The 12534-nt window shown below is 52.7% G+C and overlaps 1 protein-coding gene across 1 annotated transcript in view; it reads left to right on the plus strand.

Moving 5' to 3' along the window:
- Positions 1-4156, plus strand: part of NUDCD3 (NudC domain containing 3) — a 70026-nt gene extending 65870 nt beyond the window's left edge. The window contains exon 6 of the mRNA XM_004007984.5: positions 2417-4156. Within this exon, the coding sequence (XP_004008033.1) occupies positions 2417-2527 (111 nt within the window). The 3' untranslated portion in view covers positions 2528-4156. The remainder of the gene's footprint in view (positions 1-2416) is intronic.
- Positions 4157-12534: the final 8378 nt, after the last annotated feature.

Here is a 12534-nt window from a genome sequence, read left to right on the forward strand (position 1 = left end):
ATACTCCCAAGAGTGGCTGTTTAGAGAAGAGAGTTCCTCTCTCAGTGTCCCAAGTGAACCGCACGGGGATTTGAGAGGAGGGTTGAGGTGTAGAGGTCACAGCACGTGTTGAAGGTCCTGTAGCTGGTCTGGCAGCAGGGTGGGGTTTGAACCCTGAGCTAGTTTCAGGCTTGTCTGTCATCCCTCCCCGAGTCTCTGAATCATCTCTTGATCTCGTTCACCAACCTTACCTGGGCTTATGGGGCTGGAGGCCAGGACTGAGGTTGACCATTGGCTCTCAGGCACCTGGTGGTCTCATCTGTGGAAAGTGGCCTCAGGCTGTAATCCCTGAGCTGGCCTAACACAGGACATGGGGTGCAACCACCTCTGTGCATGTTTAGGTGGTAGTTTTATCCAGTTAATGCTGCATTTGCCTGCAGCCACCAGATGAAAGAGCAGTCTGAACACTGACCTGATGGGAGAGGGCCCTGGGCAGCTGTTGAAAGTTTGGATGTCCGGCCCCAGAGTGGGCAGGCACTTGGCCGTGAGGTCTAAATAAGAAGCAAGAGGTCCCTGCTGATGAGCTCAGGGCTGGGATCCACCGATCCAAGAAGCATCTGGAAAAGAAACCTGAAGACACTGGTCTGATGGAAAGGCTTCCGTGGTGTGAGTCGGAAGTAGTGGTTCTAGCAGGACTTGCCATGGGCGCGGCAGTGCTGACCGTGACGGCATGAGTGCCTGGCTGAGTGCAGCGCCCTGTGGAGGCCTTCAGTGGACACACGGGAGCCCTTGGATGGTGGTGCAGGCAGCGGGTCTCAGTGGTGACCCCGCGTCCAGCTGACCTGCTCCTGGACAGCTCGGTGCCTCAGGGCTGTGTTAGGAGAGGCAGGGGCACCAGCACTGCCGTCTGGGACGCCTCTGGGCTCAGCAGGGGTTGGGAACGAATGTCTGCATACGGGGCCTGGCCTCCCAGGCATCCCCCTGGACTGTCTTAGGTGCACGGAGCCTTGAGGCACGCGCAGTGTGGGGAGCAGGTTTGGCACTGAGAGGAAAGCGTGGAGGCTTGAGGAGCCGGCAGAGCTGGTGTGGCCTGGTGGTGAGGCAGCTGGCCTCTGTGACATTGAAGCCCTGCACAGTCACTGTGGTCCCTGGAGAAAAGTGTCCCGAGAAGAGAGTCAGCACACTGCAGGTGGCTTTGGATGAGGGTGGTGGGAGGAGAGGCGGCTTAAGAAAGTAGGAGGTGGCAGTGAGGGGCTTGGGGCAGGACCAGTGTGGGGAGCGGGCTGAGGACCCTGTGGGGCTGGAGCAAGAGGGCCCGTCAGACTGCCCGTGACGAGGCTGGGGTACGGGGACCTCGCGGTGGGTCGAGCTCAGAGGGTGTGTCTCAAGTCAGAGCTCACTGGAGAGGTTTTGTCTCGATGCTCAGCTGAGGGGTGTGGAGTGAGAGCCTGAGGAGGAGGAGGCTCGGGGCGGTGGGCACGAGCTGGAGGAGGAGGGATGGGATGCAGGCCACCCTGTGGCTGCCGGCGCCCAGAGGCACGCGGGTGGGCGGGGCTAGTGCTGGCGTGCCAGGTGCTGTTCTAAGGTCCTTGGCGTGTGTCATGTGTGCTGAGCCGAGCGCAGTATGCACTGCGTGTCTGACATGTTTGCTGCTGCACCACTCAGGTGGAATAACGGGCAGAGAAGGCCCCGTCAGGAGCCCTGTGGTCTTGTCAGACACCAGGAGCTTTCCCCTCAGCTCACTCTGTCAGCCTAGAGGTTAAGAGGTGGGTAGGGCTTTCTGGCCCCGTGACCGTGAGTCTCTTCATTTTTCCTGATCAGAAGGAAGGGGAGAGGGTTTCCAGCCCAGTGTGTTTGCAAGGGAGGACGTGTAGATGTGGGGACCTGGGGGGACGGGGCCTGTGGCGCCGTGAGGGCCTCCCACACGGCGCAGCCGCCTGCTGCCAGCCCTGAAGCTTGGTGGTCCAGGCTGGGATGATTGAGCCCACCTTGGATAACAGCTTTGGCCCCTGCCCCCAGGGGCTGTGGGATCAGTGATTGGCGGGTACACAGTCAGACATCCTGAGGTCTCTCCCTTTGAGTCACAGCCTAGGTCATTCCTAGACTGTCTGAGAGTGCAGGCCTGGAGGCCACCCGCCTTGTCCCTATGAAAGGGGGGTAGAGACCCTCTCTTTACAGCTCCGTGGGCTGTGGCCCTCAGGCCCTTTGGAGCTTGGACAGATACTCCTGGTGAGCAGGGACAGCATCCAAACCAGGAAGATGGCCGGTGTTGCTCTGGGGACAGGATGGGCTGGAACCTGAATGTGGGGAGCAGGGGCTTGCGGAGGGTCTGCTGTCAGCCCAGGCAGGTCCTCTTCCGGAGGAAGCAGAGCAGAGTTCTGCTCTGGGACGTGCAGGCCTGGTGACTACAGTTAACCTCTCTGTTTTCTGTTTGTAGAAAGTCCATGAGATGCTGAAGAAGGGGTGGGATGCTGAAGGCTCTCCCTTCCGAGGCCAGCGATTCGACCCGGCCATGTTCAACATCTCCCCAGGGGCTGTGCAGTTTTAATGACCGGAGGAGAGGACGCCCTCGCCGGCAGGGAAGCGGGGCCGCGGCCGTGCCCCCCAGCTCCCTCCTGCCGGGGACTCGCTGTCTAGTTTCAAGGGTGAACCCGGCCTCCACCCTGCCCTGCGTCTCCAGACTGTTTCAGAGCAGGGCGGGGCTGTGCGCCTTGCGAGGGGGTGTCGGGGAGCAGGGGCTGTCTCAGCGGGCACAGCTCTGGGCCCTGCCGGCACCGCTTGCCACTCCCTCCTCCCTGCGCCCGTGGCTCCGCTCCTGTGCTCTCTGCTTGCTGTCCTCCGTGCGCTCGGGGCGGTCGTGGGTGCCCCTCGGCTGTGGAAGCGCAGGCAGGGATGTGCAGGCTGAGGGCTGGGCTCAGGGCCAGTTTGGGGAAGCTGCCGCCTTGCCCTCTTGCTGGGTGTGTTCTTGTGTCGTCTTGCCTGTCTGCTTGTGCGCGTCCACCGCCTTCCTCAGCCTCGTCGAAGAGCCATGGAAACCAGCGTGCTGGTCTCTGGTTCTGGGTGCTGGAAGAGTCTCTGGTGGCCTCAGGCCCTGCACAGTAGGGTCTCTGTCTTCTGATTGGCCTGTCCTGCTGCCACCCGGCCTAGCACTTTCCCCTGGGGGACCTGGTTCTTGTCAGAGGAGCTGGGCCAGGTGCCCTCAGGAGACCTCATGGTGTGTCACTGCTCACGGCAGCCCCAGGTCCTTTCTTGGCTGAAGCCAGACTGTGCCACCCAGAGCTTGGGGCCCTGCTCCCGCGGCTCTCCCAGGACCCAGAGCCCTTGCCCTTCGCCAGGACCGCGCGGCTGCCCTATTGGTCTGTTACCTTGCAGGCCTCTGCACCCTGGAACCTGCCCTCGGGCTTTGTGTGCTGGACTGCAGGAGGAGGAGCCATGGGGGTGGGGACGTTCCTTCTAGAAACTTCCACCTTCAGTTGTGTGGGTGGGAGCTGGTTGATTGCTGTGTGTGGGGGCAGGTTTCTGGCTCACAGGGCCCTGTAGACACACTCCTGGGAAGCACTTGCTTGCTCCAGTGCCATCACGGGAGGTGTGTACACCTGGTGACTGGTGGGAGCACCACCAAGGGGGCATGGAGCACTGTTGTTGGCTGTCGTCGCCAAGGCTGGTCACAGAGCTGCTGAGGCCCCCCTTCAGCGTCCTCCGGATCTCACCTGTTCCACGTAGTGAGAGGTCTCACTGGTCTGTGTGAGAACCATTCTGGCACCGTGCCTGTCTCCTCCCCTCCGCCACCCCCAGCGGGTCCTCTGCCGTCAACGGGTGGGGTATGAGGCCTGCACCTTGGCTGTTGGGAGCTGTGGACTCCATGGTCAGTTGTCTTCCTTTTGCCCAATTTTATTTTCAGATGTTTGCATTTCTCCTCACCCCACTGGGGATACTAGCAGCTTGCCGGCATCTGGGAGTGGCAGGCTGGGGGGCTTGGCATCTTGTGGGCTGCCTGCACCCCTCGCTGCTGGCCTGGGCCCTGGACCTGTGCACTCTGCCTGTTTTCTCTCTTCAGACACGGCAGGAGCAGTTTGGCCACTGAGCTCCATCAGCTGAGGTCCAAGGAAAATGGGGTGCCCGCCTGCGAAATCACCCTGTCTCCGGTGTTGGTTTGCAATAAATCTGTATTTAAGCACTTCTGGGTCTGTGTGTGATATTTTCTGCCAAGACGGTTTTCACTATGTGGTCATTACCCGAATTCTAGCCATCAGGCCCATGTATACAGCAAACACCAAAATGGGAATTCCTAAATAGCTCCCAAAGCTGTTTCTTATCCAGCCTGCATCCTGGCAAGACTTCACACAGCTTTCAGAAACATAATAAGCTTTCGATCAGGAAAAAAGATTGTAACTCTAGAGCTCACATCCATTTCCAAGCAGGATTCAGAAGACTTCAGCCAGAGGGTCCTTGGTGGCCCATTTACCTGCAGTGGCCCCGGAGTACTGGCCTCGTGCTCATGCCTGCACCCCTCCAGGCATAACAGGCTTTGGCACGTCCTGTGCCTCAGTCACATTGCAGGCTCTCCAGTGTGGCCTCCCCCCCACCCTCACCCCCATTCCAGGGGCCGAGTTTAATGGGCAGAACCTGGTGGGTATTTCTTGAATGAATGAAGAATGTAGACAGTCCAACAGTGAAATTACCAAGCAAACTCCCAGGGCAGAAATAATCTGCCAGGAAGGACAGCGCTGTCTTCAACAGTTTGTCTCCAAAGTGTGCAGGAGCGAGAAGTCAGGAGTATTTTGTGTGCAAATGTGTCCAGGAGGTGGCAGCTGCCTTACAGAGACCTGACCACTCAGAACACAGTCTGGGGAACAGACCCAAACCCACCTCCAATCTGCTCCCCAGGCGGCCAGCTGTCAGCAATCTCAACCCAGGGCGGACAAGTTGTTTCCGTGAATAAAGAGTGGAGTGTGGGCGTGGAAGCAGTCTTCGGTAAGCACTCTCTCTCCCTCTTGGACAGAGGGCAGGCTCCAGAGCAGAGCTCCTGCCCTGAACAGTGGCTTACACATGGGACTGGTCCCCCGTGGCCTGGGAATCAAGTTGTCCAAGCCTGGCTGGTCCCAGGCACACCTCTCCTGGACATGAGGTTGGCACGCTATCGCTCGGCTTGCTGATGCCCCCTGGACACGGTGAGGGATCCCAAGGCCTCTCCTTCAGTCCCTATCACAACTTCAGGGGCAAGGAAAAAGTAATAATCTGTGATTTCAGGCTCAGCTTACCCTTTAGCTTGTCCACACGAGCTTGGTTTTATCTACCTGCTTCGTTTTATTCTTTATAACTCAAGGTTGGGTCACTGGTCTGCTTTCAAAGGGAAAAAAAGAGCATCAGATGCCAGGTGGGGCCTTAGATCTCCCTGCCCCTGGAACCTTGAGCTGGACGCCACTCCCTGCTCTCCCAGCCCTGTTCTGCGGAATCTGACATTTGCTGCCATTGGCTTGGGGAGGGTAGGTCTGGAATCACACCCTCCAGCCCCCGCTGGGAGAGTCTGGCTACTGTGACTCAGACTTGGTGGTGCTGAGAGGGGTCAACCTGGTGGAGCAGGGTGACACCACCTGTTTATAGGGCACCTGTGGGCCTGAGCTGGCCATCCTCCCACAGAGCAGGCCCAGGCCTGTCCTTTCTGGAGGAGGCCTTTGCAAGAGAGGTGTCTGGACCTGAGGGTGAGTCAGGGCTTCTCCAGGGAGCTCTGGCCAGACCTTCCATCACCTCTGTCCTGTTTCCTCCTGGGAGGGATCCTAGGCTTTTGGCCAGTACTGGCTGGGGCATTAGAGACTTTGGCTCAAACTCCCTGTGTACAATGGCCACAGGGGAAGTGTCACCACTGAGGCATGAGCTGGGCCTCACTCGTGCCCCCATTCCCAGTGGAACCCCCTGCCTCTGCTCTTGCATTGCCCCAGAGATGGTCTGGCTCTGCATATAGATGCTGAAGGGGTGCAAAGCACCCCCCAGCACCATTCACCCACTGAAACTCTTGACAGCCCAGACACTCCAAGAGAGGCCCCAGAGGGCACTTCAGAGGCCACAGCAGAGCATTGGGGCGGGGTGGGGGGGTGGTTGGCAGAGGTCCCTCCTGCAGGGATGGTGAGCCTGCTGTCTGAGGAACAGGGTCATTGGGAAGATACTGAGGTTATGACCTTGCAGGGGCCAGGGTCAGAAACATCGTGTAAGGGTTAGAGTGTCCCCTGATGGGCCAGGGCTGCAGAGGTGTGGCCTGGGGAGTCAGCAGCCCCTAAAGAGGGTGTGTCTGGCCTACAGAGTGCCCACAGGGGGTTTGGGGTTAACAGAGGCCAGGGAGGGGATGCAGAGTGGGGCCTCTGGTGGAGAAGGTGCCAGCACTGTCAATGACCACCCATCAGGGCCAGGCTGGTGCAGAAGACCCAGGGTGGGAGACCTCAGTCCAAGGTGCAAGGTGCCAGCAGAGGGCAGAGGACAGCAAAGGGAAGTGGAGGCAGGGGCAGGAAGGAGGAGAAGGGCCCTGCCAAGCCCCACACGAGCTGTGTTCTTAAACAGCCCCATCCATTGAGCACGAAGCATCCCCAGGAGCCACCCTGAGTGTGCAGGGTCTGCGCCAGCTCCTTCCAGGGTGTCAGCACGCACATCGGTGTTTCATACCAGCCTCAGTACCAGCACCTGGGAGGACTTAAGATATGACCTACAGGTCCAGAAACTAGGTGGGAATCCAGATGCTTCCCAGAGTCTGAGCAGTGCTGTCCCCCCACCCTGGCAGAGCACCCTGAATCCAACCATTGGGTTAGCAGTGCGTTCGGGGCCCACTGACAACAGGTTGGCCCTCGCCCGCCTTCAGAGGGCTGGCAGTGCTTGCTAGAGAGAGGGGATGTGTTCTTATGCTCCAGATTCCTTCTGCCTCATTTCAGGACACTCAGGGTCCAAGAGCGAGGAAGGAAGGAAGAAAGGAGAGCAAGCAGCAGGCAGGTGGGGAGTTTGTGCCCCCTCCTAATCTCTGGACCACGTTCCTGTCAAGAGGTTGGATGCGGGGTTCCTCGGGACACCATCAGAGGCTTCCTCCAGTGGAGAGGCTAGCAGGGCTCACCTCTCCCCGTGGGAACTCTGGTTCCACTGGCCTGTTCCACCTGCTGCGACCCCTCCCCTGGGGTTCCTGCCCAACCCGACTACCCCGGGGGCTACAGTGCAGCCATGCTCTGTCTCTGAGTACGTCAACCCAGTGACAGGAGAGGGCTCCTGTGTTCAAATCCTTGGTTAGGGGGAAGCAGATGGTGTTTCTGGAACATTGTATCGCATTCCGCGGGACTGGACACCATCGGGACATCCTGGGTACCCCCTGGGACTCTGTAGATCAGCGTCTCCCAGTGCTAGTCACAAGAGCACATCCCGTGTTTATGGTCAGTAACAAGCGACAAGGTCTCTGGGACCCCCAACTCCCTGGGTTAGTGGCTCACATGAAGCCCAGAGATCTGGGGCAGGCCAGGGTGTGGACAGGCACTCCACACACCCCTGGGCCTGGGGCCAGGGATGCGGCAGTGAGGGCTCAACAAGTCCAGGTCTTGAAAGCCTGTGCCAGGTGTGCAGGGTGGCAGGTCCTGAAAAGGTACCCACTGACCCCTCCAGTGGCATCGTGACCCCAAGCTTGCCCCCCTCTCACCACCACCTTCACACCTGGAGAGGTGGGTGCACCTGTGAGTCCACCCAACCAGTCCCTGGCCTCTGCTCGCCTCCCCGCTCCAGTCCCCTCTCCCCTCTGCTTTCATACTTCTCTCCCTTCCCCTTCCCACTCCCCGCCTCCACTTTTCTCTCCCCTCTTCTCCCCGCTGCTTTCATCTCCCCTCTGTTCCCATCCTTTCCCTCCTCCCTCCGCTGTCCTCACCTCCTCAGGCCTTCCTCTCCTGACCCCAAGGCAGGAAGATGACCACACCCTTTAACATGTTTATTGTGGTACCAGATGCATGAGACGGAATTTAGCATCTCATCCATGTTGGAGCGTGCAGTTCAGTGGCATTAAGTGCGTTCACGTGGGTCTGCAGTCATCACCACCGTCCACGTCCAGAACTTATCTTCCCAAAGCGAAATTCCATATCGGTTAAAATTTTTAAAAATTCGTGGCAGGTATTGGAAGTGAGATTTAACAGAAGTTCCCGTTTCTGGGCTCTGTTGACAGCTTGGGGACCCAGACAGGTGGCATCCAGGCAGCTGTGGCCGTAGCAGGTGGGCGGAGCCAGCTTCTGCAACCCCCTTCGCTCCACTGACGCTCCCTCAGGCATTGCAAGTGGAGGCAGGAGAGTTCACGTCAGAGCGCTGCAATGATGGGAAGACATGACCAGCCATTGCTTCCCATGAAGGTGGTGGGGGCCTGCGGGCCAATAAATGCAGGCAGGCTCTCCAAGCTGGAAAAGGCCAGGAAAAGGATTCTCTCCCAGAGCCTCGAAAAGAACACAGCCCTGCCAACATTGCTTCTTGCCCCACGAGACCCATCTGGGGCTTCTGACTTCCAGTACTCTGAGAAAATAACTATTTTTTTTTTAAGTTATTTATTTTTGACAGCACTGTCTTTGTTGCTGCTGTGGGCTTTCTCTAGTTGCAGCGAGCAGGGGCTTCTCTAGTTGCAGTGTGCAAGCTTCCTGTGATGGCTTCTCATTTTGGAGCGCAGAATCTAGGGTGCACAGGCTTCAATAGTCGTGCCTCACTGGCTCAGCTGCCCTGTGACGTGTGGGATCCTAGTTCCTAGACTAGGGATTGAACCCATAGACCCTGCATTGGCAACAAATTCTTAACTACTGGACCACCAGGGAAGTCCCAAATGTATTCTTTTAACCTACTAAATTTGTGATAATTTGTTAAAAGCAGCAGTAGGAAATTAACATGCCTGAGTGATAGACACTGTCAATATTTTATATTTTAACTGGTCTAATAGGCGGGTGCTAGTTTCTCATTGTGATTTAATTTGTATTTTTCCAATGGCTGACTGTGGTAAACATCTTTTCATGTGCCTTTTGTCATCCATATATCTTTTTTGGTGAAATGTTTGTCAGATGTTTTGCTTATTTCCTAATTGGACTAATTGTTTTTAAAAGTTTAAAATTTTTAAACTATATTCTAGGCAAAAGTCCTTTGTTGGATATGTGATTTGCAAATGTTTTCTCCCTGTCTGTGATTAAATCTTTTTAATCTTTTAGCACAGACTTTCTCAGAGCTAAAGGTTTTAATGTTGGCAAGGTCCAATTTATTAAAATTATTTTATAATTCATGCTTTCAGTATCGTTCTGTTTTGAGCTAAGGTCCTTGTAGACAGTGTATAGTTGGGTCATGTTTTTTTAAATCCATTCTACCAATCTCTGTCTTTTAATTGGTGTATTTAGACCATATATGTTTAAAGTAATTTTTGGTATATTAGGCTTTTGTTTGTCATTTTAATATTTCTTTTCTGTTTTTGTTCCTTTTTTCATTCCTCTGTTTCTTTTTCATTGGCTTTCTTTTCATGAACCTTTTAAATAAGTCTACTCTGATTTATTTGTAACATTTTTTGGTATATTGCCTTGTATATTTTATTTAGTGATTGCCCTAAGTATCTCATACACATATATAACTGGTCATGGTCCAGTGGTGTTGACATTTTCTCACTTTGAGTGAGTCTAGCCATTTTACTTTTGTTAATGTGTCTTTATTCTTCTAAGTTTTAAAATACATTTGTCTTCAGGATTTCCTCTACATTGAGAAACCACATCAGATGGTATTAGGATTTTTACTTAAGCCATGACATGTTATTAAAGAAATTCATGAAGTGAAGTAGTCTGTCGTGTTTATTTATTTTTTGGCCACCTCACATGGCTTGTAGGATCTTAGTTCCCTAGCCAGGGATCAAAACCAGCCCCCGGCAGTGGAAACGCAGAGTCCCAACCACTGGGTCACCAGGGATTCCCTGTTTTCTTTATATTTGTCCTCTCCATTGTTCTTTTCTTGAAAAAGGTCCTTGCCTTCTTCTGTCATTTCATCTGGAGAGCTTCCTTTAGCCATTCTTTAACGTTAGGTCTGATAGCAACATATTTTCTTAGTTTTTCTTCATCTTGGAATACTTTTATTTCCCCTGCATTCCCTAAGGGTAATTTCACTGGATTTTGCAATTGACTGTTCTCTTTTTTTCAGCACATGAAAAATAATATGATATTGTGCCACTCACTTCTGAGCCACCAGGGTTTCGGGTGAGACATCTGCTGTCATTTGAATGATATTCCTCTATTAGAAATGTATTGTTTCTGACGATTTTGAAGATTTCTTCTTTGTTTTCAGTTTAGTCATGATGTCTTGGTGTGGATCTCTTTAGGTTTTTCCTATTTGCGGTTTGCTCAACTTCTTGAATCTGTCACATGAGTGTATGTTCCTCGATTCTTTGTCTCATCACAACAGAGATTTGCAGTGACGGACGTTAAAGCCCCCTCGGCGTGTCACAGCTCTCAGGTCTTGGATAGACCGTGTTATAGCTCTTAGACAAATCAGTGTTACAACTCAGTGTTACAGCTCTATTTTATTCAGAAGATAGCAGGAAAATCCATCTTCAAGGCGTGAGGGCACGTCGATCTAAAGACATGAGAAGAAGAGGCCCCAGCACGCGCGGGAGAGAGAGAGAGAGAGCTGGCTCTGGCTCCTCTGTTTATATGTTTGTCTCTCCCTGGGCCTGTCCTATGCACACTGGGCCAGCCAGGAGTGTTGTTTGTTTTACCTGAGGTCCTCACTCCGGTCCTCGGACCTTCTTTTGTTTCATTTTCACGGGCTTTTCCCTTCCTTGTCTTGTAGCCACCGCCATTTTGGACTCCTTTTCCCTGTTCTACCTACCTAACAAATCTGTATATTTATCTCTTTTGTAAAAATCGGGATTTTTAAAAAGATACCATTTATTAAATTACTTTTTCAGCCCCTTATTCTTTCTTCCTGCCTTCTAAGATAATAAGAATGATACAATATGAATGTTGGATTTTGTGTCCTTGTTCCATAGATCTGTTCATTTTATTTTTCAGTCTATTTTCTGCCTGTTGTTCAGAATGAATAAATCCTATTGATCTTTCTTTTAAGTTTACTGACTCTATCCTCTGTCATCTCTAATATACTGGAGAGTTTATTCTGCAAAGTTTTTAATTTGGTTAGTGTACTTTTCAGTTCTATAATTTATACTTTATAGAAAATATTAATTTTTTTAAATAAAAAAAATTTTTCCTACCTCTAACCCCACCTCTGTCAACCACCAATCTATTCTCTGTATCCTTGAGCTTTTTTTTTAAGTTCCACTTATAAGAGACATTATATGGTATTTGTCTTTCTCTCTCTGACTTATTTCACTTAGTATAATGCTCTTGAGGTCCATCCATGTTGTCAACAAGTGGCAGGATTTCATTCTTTTTTATAACTGAATAATATTCCATCAGATGTATCTATCACAATTTCTTTGTCCATTCATCTATCAGTAGACACTTAGGTTCTTTTTATGTCTGGCTACTGTAAATAATTATGCAGTGAACATGAGGGAACATATATCTTTTCAAAGATTGTAAGCAATGGAGAAAGAGTTCTTAAACAGCCACCCTCAGGCAGAGCAAGAAGGAAACCTGTTAGATAAGCATCATGACCGCGGCCTAAGGGGCAGGTTTCCAAGTAGATATGCGTTTAGGGGCTAGGGGCAGGTTTCCAAGTAGATATGCGTTTAGGGGCTAACTGTAATCTTTTCCAGAGACGTTGGAGGGTGGATGTTTCCCTTCTACTTACCCCCTCCCTTGCTACAGCGGCTGTGTCTTCTGGTGGCAGGGAGTGGGGGGTCTTTACCTGCATTGGTGCCCTTGTTTCTTGTTTGGTGCCCGTTTTTCTGTGACTGACCCACCCAGGAAGCGCCTCTTGATCACCCGGTTCTGACGACCAGGAGGGCTTTCGTTCCTGGGTCCCACAGGATTGTGGCGGCTGGAGAGATGGTTCTTGTGCGGCTGCTGCTCCCAGGACACTGCACAGACTGTGAACTGAGGCGCATCCTCCAGTCTTGCTGTGAAAAAGGCGTCTTTGCTTCTCTTAGAGCATCAGCTTGAGGGGCAGACCTCAGGTTTGGCACATTTAGTGGCTTATAGAGCTGCTCTCAAGGAATGTAGGCTGTTGCCGCCAGCTTGACACTCTCCATCTGTCTTGCTTCAGCTCACTGGAGTCACCCAGAAAAGAGTTACTCTCATCTGGAGCCCTGATTTTTGTGGCTGCGGCCCAGTGGATAACTCCAGATTACCTAACTTTGGTGGCCAATGGAGCTTACCCTTGCAGTTCCACAGGACTGTGTATATTTGTGTGTTTTAAAAGCTGTTACCTGAGGGTCTGGCTTCCAGCCAGCATGAACCTAAGTACAGAGATCCTGTACTTTGGGACATTGACTTGTCTTGGCACATTCTCAACTACTGGGAGCTATTAAAAACGTAATAGGCTGTTTGGACAAGCACAAAATTTGAGAGACAACAAAAAGCTGGGGCAAGGTTGAACAAGATTTCTCTTCTGTACAAGGTAGCTCTTTTCAAGACT

This window comes from Ovis aries, chromosome 4 (assembly GCF_016772045.2).
Source record: "Ovis aries strain OAR_USU_Benz2616 breed Rambouillet chromosome 4, ARS-UI_Ramb_v3.0, whole genome shotgun sequence".
NCBI lineage: Eukaryota > Metazoa > Chordata > Mammalia > Artiodactyla > Bovidae > Ovis > Ovis aries.